The sequence below is a fragment of the Galdieria sulphuraria genome, assembly GCF_000341285.1.
Source record: "Galdieria sulphuraria unplaced genomic scaffold scaf_4, whole genome shotgun sequence".
Taxonomy (NCBI): Eukaryota; Rhodophyta; class Bangiophyceae; order Galdieriales; family Galdieriaceae; genus Galdieria; species Galdieria sulphuraria.
The window spans coordinates 38,465-51,607 of NW_005178471.1; the positions used below are offsets into that span (position 1 = coordinate 38,465).

At 37.6% G+C, this 13,143-nt stretch overlaps 6 protein-coding genes across 6 annotated transcripts; 4 read left to right on the forward strand and 2 right to left on the reverse strand.

The window, feature by feature from the left end:
* Positions 1-4: 4 nt before the first annotated feature.
* On the reverse strand, positions 5-1,866 carry Gasu_07290 (histidyl-tRNA synthetase). Its single transcript, XM_005708445.1, has 2 exons — positions 1,068-1,866; positions 5-1,020 (listed from the first exon to the last, which is right to left on the reverse strand). Exons 1-2 carry the CDS (start codon positions 1,806-1,808, stop codon positions 43-45), a joined length of 1,719 nt encoding a protein of 572 aa, XP_005708502.1. The 5' UTR covers positions 1,809-1,866; the 3' UTR covers positions 5-42.
* Positions 1,867-2,036: 170 nt separating this feature from the next.
* Gasu_07300 (DNA helicase, putative) lies at positions 2,037-4,997 on the forward strand. The gene is made up of 5 exons (XM_005708446.1): positions 2,037-2,938; positions 2,986-3,523; positions 3,583-3,918; positions 3,970-4,664; positions 4,717-4,997. The coding sequence occupies exons 1-5, from the start codon at positions 2,042-2,044 to the stop codon at positions 4,972-4,974; spliced, it is 2,724 nt and encodes a 907-aa protein (XP_005708503.1). The 5' UTR covers positions 2,037-2,041; the 3' UTR covers positions 4,975-4,997.
* A 9-nt stretch (positions 4,998-5,006) lies between these two features.
* On the forward strand, positions 5,007-7,647 carry Gasu_07310 (triacylglycerol lipase). The gene is made up of 3 exons (XM_005708447.1): positions 5,007-5,456; positions 5,505-6,931; positions 6,986-7,647. The coding sequence occupies exons 1-3, from the start codon at positions 5,009-5,011 to the stop codon at positions 7,475-7,477; spliced, it is 2,367 nt and encodes a 788-aa protein (XP_005708504.1). The 5' UTR covers positions 5,007-5,008; the 3' UTR covers positions 7,478-7,647.
* Positions 7,648-7,716: 69 nt separating this feature from the next.
* Positions 7,717-8,714, forward strand: Gasu_07320 (transducin family protein / WD-40 repeat family protein). Its single transcript, XM_005708448.1, has one exon. It carries the CDS (start codon positions 7,739-7,741, stop codon positions 8,672-8,674), a length of 936 nt encoding a protein of 311 aa, XP_005708505.1. The 5' UTR covers positions 7,717-7,738; the 3' UTR covers positions 8,675-8,714.
* Positions 8,715-8,736: 22 nt separating this feature from the next.
* On the forward strand, positions 8,737-10,266 carry Gasu_07330 (cytochrome-b5 reductase). The gene is made up of 5 exons (XM_005708449.1): positions 8,737-9,217; positions 9,272-9,436; positions 9,494-9,649; positions 9,708-9,794; positions 9,841-10,266. Exons 1-5 carry the CDS (start codon positions 8,825-8,827, stop codon positions 9,931-9,933), a joined length of 894 nt encoding a protein of 297 aa, XP_005708506.1. The 5' UTR covers positions 8,737-8,824; the 3' UTR covers positions 9,934-10,266.
* A 245-nt stretch (positions 10,267-10,511) lies between these two features.
* Positions 10,512-12,686, reverse strand: Gasu_07340 (uncharacterized protein). Its single transcript, XM_005708450.1, has one exon. It carries the CDS (start codon positions 12,618-12,620, stop codon positions 10,644-10,646), a length of 1,977 nt encoding a protein of 658 aa, XP_005708507.1. The 5' UTR covers positions 12,621-12,686; the 3' UTR covers positions 10,512-10,643.
* Between the last annotated feature and the right edge of the window lie 457 nt (positions 12,687-13,143).

A 13,143-nucleotide genomic window follows, 5' to 3' on the forward strand; every position in this document is an offset into this window, starting at 1 on the left:
GTGCTCTATACAAAAAGAATTTACTTTTTAAAAAATTCTATTTTATGAATCAGCAGCAACTTGTATGAGATTCAAAGCTTGTTTAATAGCTGACACGATATCGGTTCTGTTTACTTCCCTTTGTTCGTTTGTCGCAAGAATCTTTAGATTGACCATTCCTTTTTTCAGTTCATCCTCTCCAATGATAACTAGCAACGGTATCTCTTCTTCCAAAGCATGTTGTAGTTGTTTATTTAATTTCGGTTTCTCTGCATAAGAAAACTCTGCTGCAATATTCCCTTTCCATAATTCATTCGCTAGTTTCATTCGTTCTCCTATCATTTGTTCTCCAATAGAAGCAACCAATACTTGAGTCTTGTTAGCTTTTATTTTTCGACCCAATGAAGTGGCCCATTCTTTCTCAGCAGCTTCAAATATCGTCAATATTCTTTCAATACCAAGTGAACAGCCAACACAAGGAACTGAACGACTCGAAAACATATCCACCAAGTTATCGTAACGACCACCGGCACCAATAGAACCTAATGAAGTGTTGCTATCTGTTGTCAAAACTGCCTCAAATATCAATCCAGTATAATAGTCCAATCCTCTTGCCAATGAAAGATCAAATATAAGACAATCACCTACTCCCAAGTCTCCAAGATACTTGAATAAAAGTTCCATATCTTCTAAAGATGAACGTGCCATGGAAGAAAGTTGAGAATCTTCATATAAGGATGATAGCATCCTTTGTGGATTATCTCGGCGAAGTACATAACTTCCAATTTTATCTGCTATAAAAGGATCCAATCCCTTCCTTTCTACTATCTCAGACCGAACACTGCTCCAAGATTCCTTGTCCAATTTGTCCACTGCAGAGCTAATTGCCCTCATTTTCTCTTTTGGAACACCACACAACTCAAATATGGAATCCAATATACCGCGATGGTTCACTTTGATTTTATAACTAGAAAGAACCTTTGCATGAAAGGACGATACTACTGCCAATTCATCCAACACTTCACAAAGCACTTTAATGACCTATCACAAGTGTAAGACAAATATTTTGCATATTCCAATAGACCAACCTCTGCATCAGGAACCATTCTAGCAAAGGTACCAGCAATATCAAAGTCACATTGATAAAACTCTCTAAAGCGTCCTCTTTGAATAGCTGGATTATCTCGTCGATATACTCTACTTATATGATATCTTTTCAAGTTGTTTATCTTATGGGTGGCTAAAAATCGAGCCAAAGGCACTGTCAAGTCGTATCTCAGTGATAACAGTTCACCACCCTGGTCTGCCAAATCATAAATAAGTTTGGAGTCTTCTCCATATTTTCCTGTCAAAGTTTCCTTCAACTCAAATACTGGAGTATCAATAGCAACCGCTCCGTGACGATCAAATACTTTGGTGACTATTCGAAACGCCTTTTCACGAATAGCCATTTGTTCAGGAAGGAAGTCTCTTGCACCTTTAGGAACTTTTGCTTTCATTGTACGCTTCATATTGGACAATTCTTCACAAGCAACCTCCAACTCGTTTCTATCTATCGCTTCCATCTTCATAGAGTTTTCACCAGTAGATTGGGTAGAGCAAAAGAGCCTTTGGGTCAAACTTATGGACGACGTTTGTCGCTTCGGAGCAATTGACAAAGCTTTCAAAAGCAACCAACTTTTGGATAAATAACCACAACAATATAGTATTTTGGAATGATTCAGGGAGTTGTTATGAACAATATGCGAACAAAAAGATCGCAAAAAGTGTCTATCCACCGCTACCAAAAAGGTCAAACGATCCGAATACAAACCACATCGTCTCATCATTTCTTTATTAGTGTATTTTGAAAAAGAAATGAAAAAGTGTAACAAGATACAATAATCAACCATATCAAGTTAGTTTATCTTCCATAAATATCAACTAATAAAATTCTTCACAATGATAGAATAGTTCATTCTCAATGAAATATCCAAAAACTTCTTTCCATAGTTAACTTGCTCTATGGCAACCAAACCAACATATGAAATGGCTTCTAGTCAAAATGATAACTTGGAGAATAATGACAAATAGGGAAAGTGTTTGTGAATTTGTAGAGAAACAGAAAACTTTACTTTCTTGGGAAGCGGAAGAAGAACAGAGACGAATAGAAATTGCGCTACAAAATGTAGAAGAAAAGAAGCACTGGAAAAAGTTACAACTCACTGGGCTAGCAGTATACAATTTGCGCATAACTTCTGTTTCCAAGAGTTCCATCGATGAAACAGTACAAGTCGTTTTAGAGAAGAATTCGAGTCAAGCTATTGTTACTTCAACAAAACTTCACAAAGGTGATCCTATTCTCTTTCGTTTCCAAGTCCATTCCACTTTTCATACTTGCCCAGTTTATCGAGGAGTCTTGAACCAATTGACTGGAGATAAGATGATATTATCCTTAAGGGAACAAAACATTGTAGAAAAGCTTCAAGAATATAACGAACGTGTTGTGGTAGTGAAGGACTTTGAAAATATTACAATGAAGCGCTGCCTTAAAGCCTTAGAGGAACTCGAGAGTATGGACTCCAATCACCGAGCATATTCCATAAGACAAACGTTATTTATGGAGAACAACTATGAAAAGTTATTTGTAAGACCGGAAAATGTAGAGTTTCAACCAGATCCAGAGTTGAATAGTTCACAAAACCAGGCCTGTTTTATGGGAACTTGGAAATATCCAATAACTGTTATTCATGGCCCACCAGGAACTGGCAAAACAACAACTCTAGTTGCTCTCATTAGAAAGTTGTTGCAAAGAGGAGAAACATTACTTGTATGTGCTCCATCGAATGTTGCAGTGGATAATGTGATGGAAATGTTGATAAAGAAAGAGCCGCATATTTCGGCATTGCGTATTGGACACCCTGCGAGATACAATTCTGAACTATATAAATACTCAATGGCATACCAAATGAAAGAGAATGTAAGAATATCCAAGTTTGTTGAGGTCATATAATTTGCATCAATTAGGATCAAGGAAAGTTGTTGAAAGATATTGAAATGGAAATGGTCTCTGTGGAGCGCTCATTGGAACACGCAAAGGATCGTCATCAACAATATGAATGGAAAAAAGTAAGAAAATCTTTGCAAAAGGAATGGAAGGAAAGAAAGTCTTTAGCAATGTGTCAATCTTTTCAACAAACTCAAATTATTTTTTGTACCTGTGCAGGAGCTGGAGATTGGACTATGGAGTCTTTGTTTTCTAACCATTCGAGACTCGGAAGAAATGGATTGGATACAATTATTATAGATGAAGCTGGACAAGCATTAGAGTCATTGTGTTGGATACCGCTGTTAAAAGGAAAGAGAGCTATTTTGGCTGGCGATCCTTTTCAGTTGCCACCAACTGTACTATCCCAAAGAGCTATAGAGAATGGATTGGCAAAGTCCATTTTGGATCGCATTTTTCAACACAAACAACTCGAGCAATCGATCGTCTCTGTCTTACAAATACAATATCGTATGCATCTTTGTATATCGGAATGGAGTAGCCATACTTTTTATCGAGGTATACTTTTTATTCTTTTCATATAAGATAGAATTCTAAAACTGATTGGATTGACTTAGGACTGCTTTCTCCAGATAAAGATGTTGAGTGTCATCTTTTGTGTGACTTGCCTGGAGTTCGAAGAGATCGTAATACGGAGATTCCTTTATTGTGGATTGACACTGCAGGTTGTGATTGTATAGAAGAAACCGAGTCATCGTTTGCTGATGAACAAACAGACAGTTTTGCATTCTTATTGGGTTATGAATCCAAAAGAAATCGGAATGAAGTTCAGCTCTGTTTTCAACATCTTGAAGAATTGTTGGATGCAAAAGTTGAACCTAAACAAATTGGTATTATTTCTCCTTATGCAGCACAAATAAGAGAATTGCGTCAAAGAATAGCTAAGCTTTCAGGTAGGCAAAGTCACGTATGAAATAGAAAATACTCATTATGCTTTATCACAGAAGAGATAGAAATTTCTACTGTAGATGGATTTCAAGGTCGAGAAAAGGAGGCTATTATTTTATCTCTTGTTCGTTCCAACGATATTCAAGAGTTGGGATTCTTAACTGATTACAGAAGAATCAATGTGGCTATCACTAGAGCTAGGAGACATATTTGTATCATAGGAAACTCGGATATGATGGAAAAGGATTCCGTTCTCTCACAACTGGTATCTTATTGTTTTGAAAATGGAGAAATTCGATATGCAACAGAGTATGATCCAACTTTACAAGGGGAGGAAATATTGAAACAACCTCAACTACCTACTCAAAAAATAGAAAGAGACCGAAGCAAGTCATTTACACATTTGGATATTGCGAAGAAAAATCAACAACAACAAGCTAAAACAAGCCGTACTGTAATGCTTTCTCAAGTGAAGATGAATAAGAGAAAGGAAGAAGACTTGGAGACGAACGTCATTGAAAAGCAATTGATGAAATTCATTCATTCTGACTCGAAAATGATCGAATTCTCCTCTACACTATCCAAAAATGAACGGCGATTATTGCATGAGCTTGCTGAGAAATATAATTTAGGACATAAGAGTGTAGATAGTGTCGAAGGACGTTACATAAAGCTATGGAAATGGACTGAAGAAGAAGTAGTGTCGTCTTGTAAAGACTCTCCTCATTCGAATCACAATACTTCTCATCAGGTATAGTATAGATAATCCTTTCAGAATGGCAACTTATGTGCTCTGAGAATAGGAAATCAAGCAAAATACTACTGGAAATCCCACGAGTAAAGCCACTTCTCGTCCAAAGAAAAAGAAGAAAAAGCAAAAGACTAGCAAAGATACTCAAAAAGATGATGAAAAAGAAGATATTAACGAATTGATAGACTCTTTTCGTAAAATGGATGCAAAGAAACTTGTAGAAAGTGGCTATCCAGCATTCTTTCAAAAAGAGCCTTATTATTCTGCCATCCAAAGGGCCAAAACTCTTCCATCGATTCCGCCTAAATAAGAATCGAATGTATTGAGTTTTGGAAGAACGTTATATGGAATCAGTATCCTCTTCTCCAACTAAAGATAACTCGTGGCATAGTGAAAGTGACGAATGTAGTTTTCAAGAAGCGTTATCGAAGCGAGAAAATGTTGACAAAGATACCTTTCGAAGGAAGGTTATGAATGCAACCCTACTGCCTTATCGACTGGCTTGGAAAGGTTTTAGTTGGTCTACTTATCCTGTTAGGAAAGTTTGGGGTTGGAGAAAAGACCAATACAGTCAACAAAAAACAAGAAACAATTTGGACGAAGCAGACCACTTGTTTGCAGAGTTAGTTCCGCGACCTCCGGAAGACGTTTATGAAGCACAAAGACAAAGTGCTGTTGACAGGTGGCTTTTTGGGCAGTCAGCCTATAAATGCGGTACAGTAGAAAGTGCACTAGAAGACAATAATTCTTCTTCAATGGAGGGTAAAGATGACACACGAAAAGTAGCACTTGGTATGTTTATCTTATTTACTTTCAAATAGACTAATATTTCCTTAACAGTTTCGTCTTTTTCCAAGTTTTGTGGCTATTCACCTCTTCTGTTATTCTTGAACTGGTGGCGGAATCGAAATAATCGTCACGCTATTTATGAGTTGTATAAAGTTTTAAACAACGCTTCAACATACATGGAATGGTACAACTCGGCACAGTTGCTCGATAGATTGGAAGGAAACGACGAATGGAAGCATCATGATATTGAGTCCATCAACTTTTGCTGCGATTTACAGTTACTTCGGAATCGACTTGTTGAGTTGGGAATGCTTTATAGAGAAAACGACATAAGGCGACTGGTATTTGTGGTTAGAGCAGGATTGCAGCGTCGCTTTGCTGGCTTATGTCATCCAGACTTGCATAAATATTCGCATGTTGGAACCAAAAGTGTAGTTGAAGATTATGTGCATGTAATTGCTTGGTTGTTGGAGTATTTGAGTACTGTAGATTTTGCAAACGTTTCAGAGACTGTAGAAACTAAGGAAATCAGTGAAGGTGAATTTCGAAACAGTCCAAGTAACCCATTATTAGATTCGATTCGAAAAGGTTTTCCTACAGATGAAAGGAATCAGAAGAAGAAGGAAGAAGTTGCTCTTCAACAAAAACTTTCAGTTTTTAATGAAATGCGACATTCTTATGGCAGGACTGCGTTGTTATTATCTGGTGGAGCGAAGATGGGATTGTATCATTTAGGAGTAGCCAAAGCCTTGTTAGACCAACGTCTTTTACCACGAGTTATTTCAGGCTCTTCTGCTGGTGCTATTATAGCGTCCTTTATTGGTATATTTAGAGATGAAGAGTTGAGAATTTTACTAAACACTCTTGTGAATCCACGAACAAAAGAAAAGATTCGGTTGGAGTTTTTTGATAATGGAGTTTCTTTGAAAAGAAGATTGAAACGGCTATGGAAAAAGGGTATTTTATATGATATTCGTCATTTGACTAGTTGTATGCGTAACAACTTGGGCGATATTACATTTGCTGAAGCCTATGAATGCACGAGACGAATAATTAACATTACAGTGGCTCCTATTCGAGGAACTGAATCCATTTTGCTAAATTATTTGACAGCTCCAAATGTTTTAATATGGAGTGCCGTTGGTGCAAGTTGTGCGCTTCCCGTGATATTTTCTCCAGTCCAGTTGGTTGCAAAAGATAGTGACGGACAGTTAGTTCCTTATTATTTGGAAGGTGTGAAGTGGATGGATGGTAGTATCAATGCCGATGTTCCGTTACAACGAATAGGGGAATTGTTCAACGTCAATCACTTTATAGTTAGTCAAACCAACCCTCATGTAATACCTAGAGGTAGTCGATTGATGAAGAGTCGTTTTGCCAAAATGATTAAAGCGGAATTGAAGTTTCGATATTGGCAATTGAATGAACTTGGTCTTGTGCCTTGGATTGTATCCTCGATTTTTCCAGTTTTGACTCAAGTAAGCGCCATTTATTGACTTTCGGATGATATAACTAAATGATTGTTTGTGTAGCCATTTGAAGGAGATGTAACTATTATGCCAGGGTTGGGACTATCAGATATTATTCATTTATTTTCCAACCCGACCGAAGAAGAAATTCAGGAATATATTCGCTTAGGAGAATATTATACGTTTCCAAAGATTGACGTGGTTAGACATCACACTTTGATAGAACTTACTTTAGATGCTTGTGTGGAAAGAGTAGGAAAGCAACTTTTTGATCTGTCTTTTAGTTCTTCACATAGAAGTGGAGGAGATAGTCGTACAGGTTGGACTAGAAGAGCTCCATCCTGGCTATGGTTGGATACCTTTTTAAGTCCAAACAGTACTATTTCGACACCTTCACAGACTCCCAGATTGTCTCATCACAGTAGTTTTGTGCGAAATAATTCTCAGTTGGAACGTCAATTATCAAAGAAAAGAGAAGGAAAGAGTACGAGTTCAAGTTTTACAATATCTCGTGAGAATAGTGTGGAATTTGAAGAGAATGATCAACATCATTGAGAAGAAGAGCGGATAAGAATTGGAAGTTGGTTAATAATCATTTGTAGATAGAGAAGGATAAGAGTGGGCTGATGATAGATTGCAATAGACAAATGCCACATCTTATTATATGAAATATTGAAATAGATAAAGAGAGCAAGACTTTGGATAATACGTGTGTTTTTTAAAGTTCCATCTTCACGTAACTGTCTATTGCTCTTTTCTGAGAAGCAGAAGAGAAAGTTTGACACTTGTCACTATACTAGTCGTTGTAAGAAATCTATGGAAAGTTCTTCTTTCAAACAATCAGGCTTTTTAAGGAATCATCAAGGTGCAGTTCACGTAGTGCGTCTCTCATCCAGTGGAAAATATTGTTTGTCGGCAGGAGCTGATAAGAGTGTTCGACTTTGGAATGTCGAAAAACAAACCCTCATAAAGACCTATACCGGTGGTCACGGGTATCCAATCTTTGACTTGGATCTTTCGTCTTCTAACAGTCAGTTTATTTCAGTGGGTGAGGAAAAGTTTGCAGTTGTATGGGATGTACAGTCTGGGAGAATTGTACGCAAATTGGGAGGTAGTTCAAGTGGACATACTCAGCGAATCAATGCAGTTTGTTATGCACATTTTATCACTGAAGACTCCATCGTCTGTACAGCCTCCTACGACCGTACAGTTCGTTGCTTTGATTTGCGTGCGTCCAATCGTTCCTCAGATCCTATTCAAGTTTTGGACCAAGCAGCAGATAGTGTAACCGATGTTTGTTGTTTTCAATACGAAATCCTGACAGCAAGTGTAGATGGATATCTTCGTCTGTATGATATTCGAACAGGCTATATTTTGATGGACTATTTGGGACCGCCTGTAGGAAAGTGTTGCTTTTCACATGATGGAAATTGTATTTTGGCAAGTTGTTTGGATTCTTGTCTTCGACTCATAGATAAGAGCAATGGTGATTGTCTGGCACAATACAAAGGACATGTTAACGAAGAATTTGCACTCCATTGTGAGCTGACCCTGGATGATGCCTTTGTAGTATGTGGTTCAGAAGATGGAAGTATTTATTATTGGGATTTGACAGACTCGGTAATTGTACAAAGTTTCTATAAAGCGCATAAGAGTACTGTTAGTTGTGTTGCTACTCATTCAAACTTTTTGGTGAGTGCTTCGCATGACTCGACTATCCAACTGTGGACTAGGAATATGAAAACATCATGAACATATCAAGAGGGCAGACATTAAAAGAATAGAGATGGATAGAATATATATATATATATATAATACAAAAGGCATTGAGAAGTATGAGAAATAAATGAAGAAGAGGAATAACAATTCATCAGTCCATCATCACTTGGATGAAAAAAGAGAATGCCAAAGTGGATGACAAAGTTGGCATCGTTTCATGTCTCATCTTCTCCTCTGCAGCTTTCTTTCATAGGCATTCTTATTCTATGTGTTACTAGTCTTGTACGTATTCTGTTTAGGCTGCTTAAAGGAAAGCTATTTTATCGTGTAAACAATAACAACTTGGCACTGGACCCCTTAGAATTTCGTTCTTTTCGACTCATCGAAAAGGCTGTCGTCACTCCGAATGTGAGACTCTTTCGTTTTGCAGCCTCCCATCCAGAACAACTTGTCAATGTACCTCTAGGCAAACACATATATGCCAGAGCTTGGATCAACGGAAAGGAAGTAAGAAGACCTTATAATCCCATCAATAAACCCAATCAAGTGGGTGGTTGTTTTGATATTTTGGTCAAGGTGAAAGAGTTTTTTCCAATATATTTCATTGATGGGTTGAACGATAACTTATAGATTTATCCAGCTCCGTACGGTCTCTTTTCTAGATATTTAGACTCATTAAAGGATGGTGATTGTGTCGAATTCCGTGGTCCGAAAGGCAAATTCGAGTATCAAAGAAATATGAAGAAACGTCTTGGAATGATAGCTGGAGGAACTGGAATAACTCCTATGTATCAGGTTTGTAAAATAGATTGGGTTGTGAACAATATTTCCCATATTTTGTAACTATCTCAGTTGATAGAGACGATACTGAATGATCCATTGGAACGAACACAAATAAGTTTGATATATGCTAATCATACGGAACAAGATATTATCTTTAGAAACAAATTGGAATCTTTTGCATCTCAATTCCCCAATCGACTGAAGCTCTATTTTGTGTTGAATCAAGTAAGCAATACATATAGAGTGGTTGATATAGATTATTCAGACTCTTTTTTGCTCATAGCCGCCTAATTCATGGTCTCAAGGGATAGGTCTTATCAATGAAAAGCATATACAACATCACATAGGTTATGCATCTCCTTCTACTAGGGTAAGTATAATGATTGGATAAAATTCTCAATTCTAAAATTTTACAGATTTTGGTTTGTGGTCCACCTGCAATGACCAAAGCTATGATGATATTGTTGAACAAATTGGGCTACAAAGGAGAAGATATTTTCAAGTTTTAAAATTTATTCTTCTGTAGAATGATTGTCTTCGTCCATTGTGGATATTCTTTCCGGTTCTTGTCCATCAAAATATCTTTCTTCGATATCATTCTGTATCCATTCCATCCCATCATAATCTTCATTGTTGTCTATAGAAGAGTAATCAAAGAATGTTGCATCATGTCCATTTAGAAACCGTTGTCTCATAATAACCAAAAGTTCTTCTCTGCTTTGTTGAAAATCATCCAACGTCCAATTGGAAATATCACTTTCATTCTCTTCATCACTTGTTCCTCAATATAATTCCTTTCGCTTGACCGATATTACTCAAAGGATAAAGACGTTTTCTTTGAATTTGCACATCAAACTACCTCTCTTCTCCTCCCTTCGTTTTGCATTTTCCTGTACAGTCCAAAATGGGATAGGAGGAGATTCGACTCAAGCATCAAAAGTTAATAAAGGAACTGTGAAAGGCACAATAGTTAGAATCGGAAATTTAAACGTTCGCGTTTTCATCCTTCATAAGACGTGTTGAACCTAAGCTGATACGAATATCTCTTTGTAAAGCGGCCTTTTCATTGAGATCCTTTGCTTTTGCTCTCGTCATGTTCGGTTACACTGTTGCTTCCAAACAAGTTTTTTATGACCATAAGAGTTTGCTAGTAAGTTTTATGACAAAATCAACTACACCACTTGCAAATTTATATCTAAACCTAAAAACGGTAAAAAAGCTATTGTGGATATGAACAAAGTTCTGTGTGATTATCATAGAATATATATCCATGTCTGTAATATCTTTCCATCTTTCCTTCATTCCCTTTTACCCAATTATTGTGTAAAATGTACAAATGCGGAAACAATTCCTGTATCCTTCCAGCGGGACTGTCCCAGATGCCTTCCGTGATTCCATTTGGAAACAGTTTTCGATCTAAGAGCAGCACGTGAAACTTGCCTTTATAGATGCAACGTTCTTTGCCTTGAGCATTTTCTCCCTCTTTGCCACACCACAAATCGTAAAAACAAGGTTGCTCAGTCATTCTAGACTTTGCAGCAAATTGAATTACATCTTCAAAGGCTTCAATTGTGTGAGGGTTACTTCTGGCTAAATAGAAACCACTATTGATACGACGACGATCATTGGAGTTCTCGTTGTCCGGAGCATTCGACTGAATAATAAGATCGGCATCTTGTGACTGTAAATAAGGAATGGGGTTCCGAAACCATACTATGTCACAGTCTGTCCAAATAACATCATAACCTAACTTTAAAATGCGAAGTACTACACGACTCTTCATTTTTGTCAGTTTCTTGAATGAGTCCGAACCATACGAAGCCGCAACAACGGAAGTAGCATCTTCTTTGCTATATACTGTGTTCTCAAAATATACAGGCAATCCTCTCGTGAAGGCAAAGCGATACATATCCTCATCTAGCGCTGCAACAATCAGATTACCGGGAAAGAGATTAAGCTGTCGAAGATTGCAAACAAAATTCATCAAAAATGATCGATATCCATAGTTCATTGCAACAAGAATAACAGTATTGTTAATAGCTACTCGTTCCAAGAGATGTTCCAGTAATAAGGGCAATCCAAATATCACTGGTTGGTTTGGTTTCGGAAGCACTGGAATTTCAAAACTTTCCTTCGTCTCTACTGAAATTCTGCCACATTGAATAACTCTAGAACCATTCTTCACGATGGGGTCCGTCTGTGTTGCTGGAACAAAGGAACTTTGTTCACAAGGACATACTCCTGGGCGTCGTCTTCTAAGCAAACACATACCAGATGGTTCCAAGCACAGACTTGTTTTCCAAGGAGCAAAAATGACTGTCCCAACTTGGTTGACGTATGAACCCGTGCTCAATGCAAGATATATGTTAAGAAAGAGTTCCCATTTTTGCCGCTTCCCTTCCGACCAGAATGCACCCATAGGTTTCTTTCTGGAATCTGACATCTCCTCTTGTACTGTCTCAGAAGAGGTCTGTCTGACAGCTGAAACTAGGTGATAATCGTGTTTGATATGCACCATAAGTGATGTCTCGGAAATGTCAATAACTTCACGTCTTCCGGCTTGAATAGTTTCGTGAGTGAGCCAATTATCATATTTTCCTCTTCCAAACACGAAGTGCGGCATAACTCCATCAAACAAAGGGGGACCATTGGTATTCCAAGCCCAAACATCCATCCCTCCATAAGTATGAAGTCTTCCATGAGAAAGTACGTGTTCTCTAACAAGGCGACTATACTGTGGATGTTTCTCATGAAGGCCCTCTGGTAATCCATCAATATCCCATCTTGCTCCAATTATAAACCAATGACGAAAGTTCAACATCATTTTTTTGATTGTCTGAATGAAGTCATCAAAGAGCATAATGTCACCATTAATAATCACTGTCACAGTGGCTTCTGATCTGTTGGCACGATCGACCATGCTATTAAAGAGAGGTACTCCCATGAAATTTCTATCTAATCTCTTCTCTTGTCGCAATCCAAGCTCTCTGCATATCTCTTCATATCCTATTTCATCCCCTAACAACGTAATTTCGGGTTTTGGTTTCAACCGAAGCCAAGACTTTATCGCTCGAATATTAATATCACGGTCTTGTCCAACAAAAGGCTTTGGAGCTGCGAAAATCTCAAGACTAAACTTTTCCAACTTCCACGAATAGTCCGCTTTGGAAACAGAACGTATAGTGAGAGACTCCATGTGTTTCATCTGATAAATAGAAAGAAGAAGCAAGACGGTCGACCAAAAGAATATCCAACCAGAGCTTTTCATTGCAATATTTCTTACGTTACGTGTAATATTTAGCTCATAGATATCTGCCTTTTGCCAATACTTTTTCTTCCCAAGGTGTGCAACAACGAAACAAAAGACTTCCTTGTCGTTAGGCGCCAAAAATATTTAAATGATAGACAGAAGAAGGGCTTTCAAGTCCAATTGGCTCCACGAATTGCAATTTTGTAGTATTCTGCCAAAATTTCAAAGTCGAATAACGAAGGTGCTCAAAGAAAATTATGAAGAGTCCAAGTAAGCCGCTAAAAGCTGAAACAATTAAAGGAGACACGTTTTGTTTCATATGAGGCTGTATACGAGCTCTTACCAAGTTCACTTTTATTGATATTTTATTTGACTGTGCTATTTCCCCTTCCCTCTTTTCCCTAAAAGAGTTATAAGACTGTCACAGTTTTGCTCCTGTATCGTTTAGACCTTTTTCCAATATATTGCT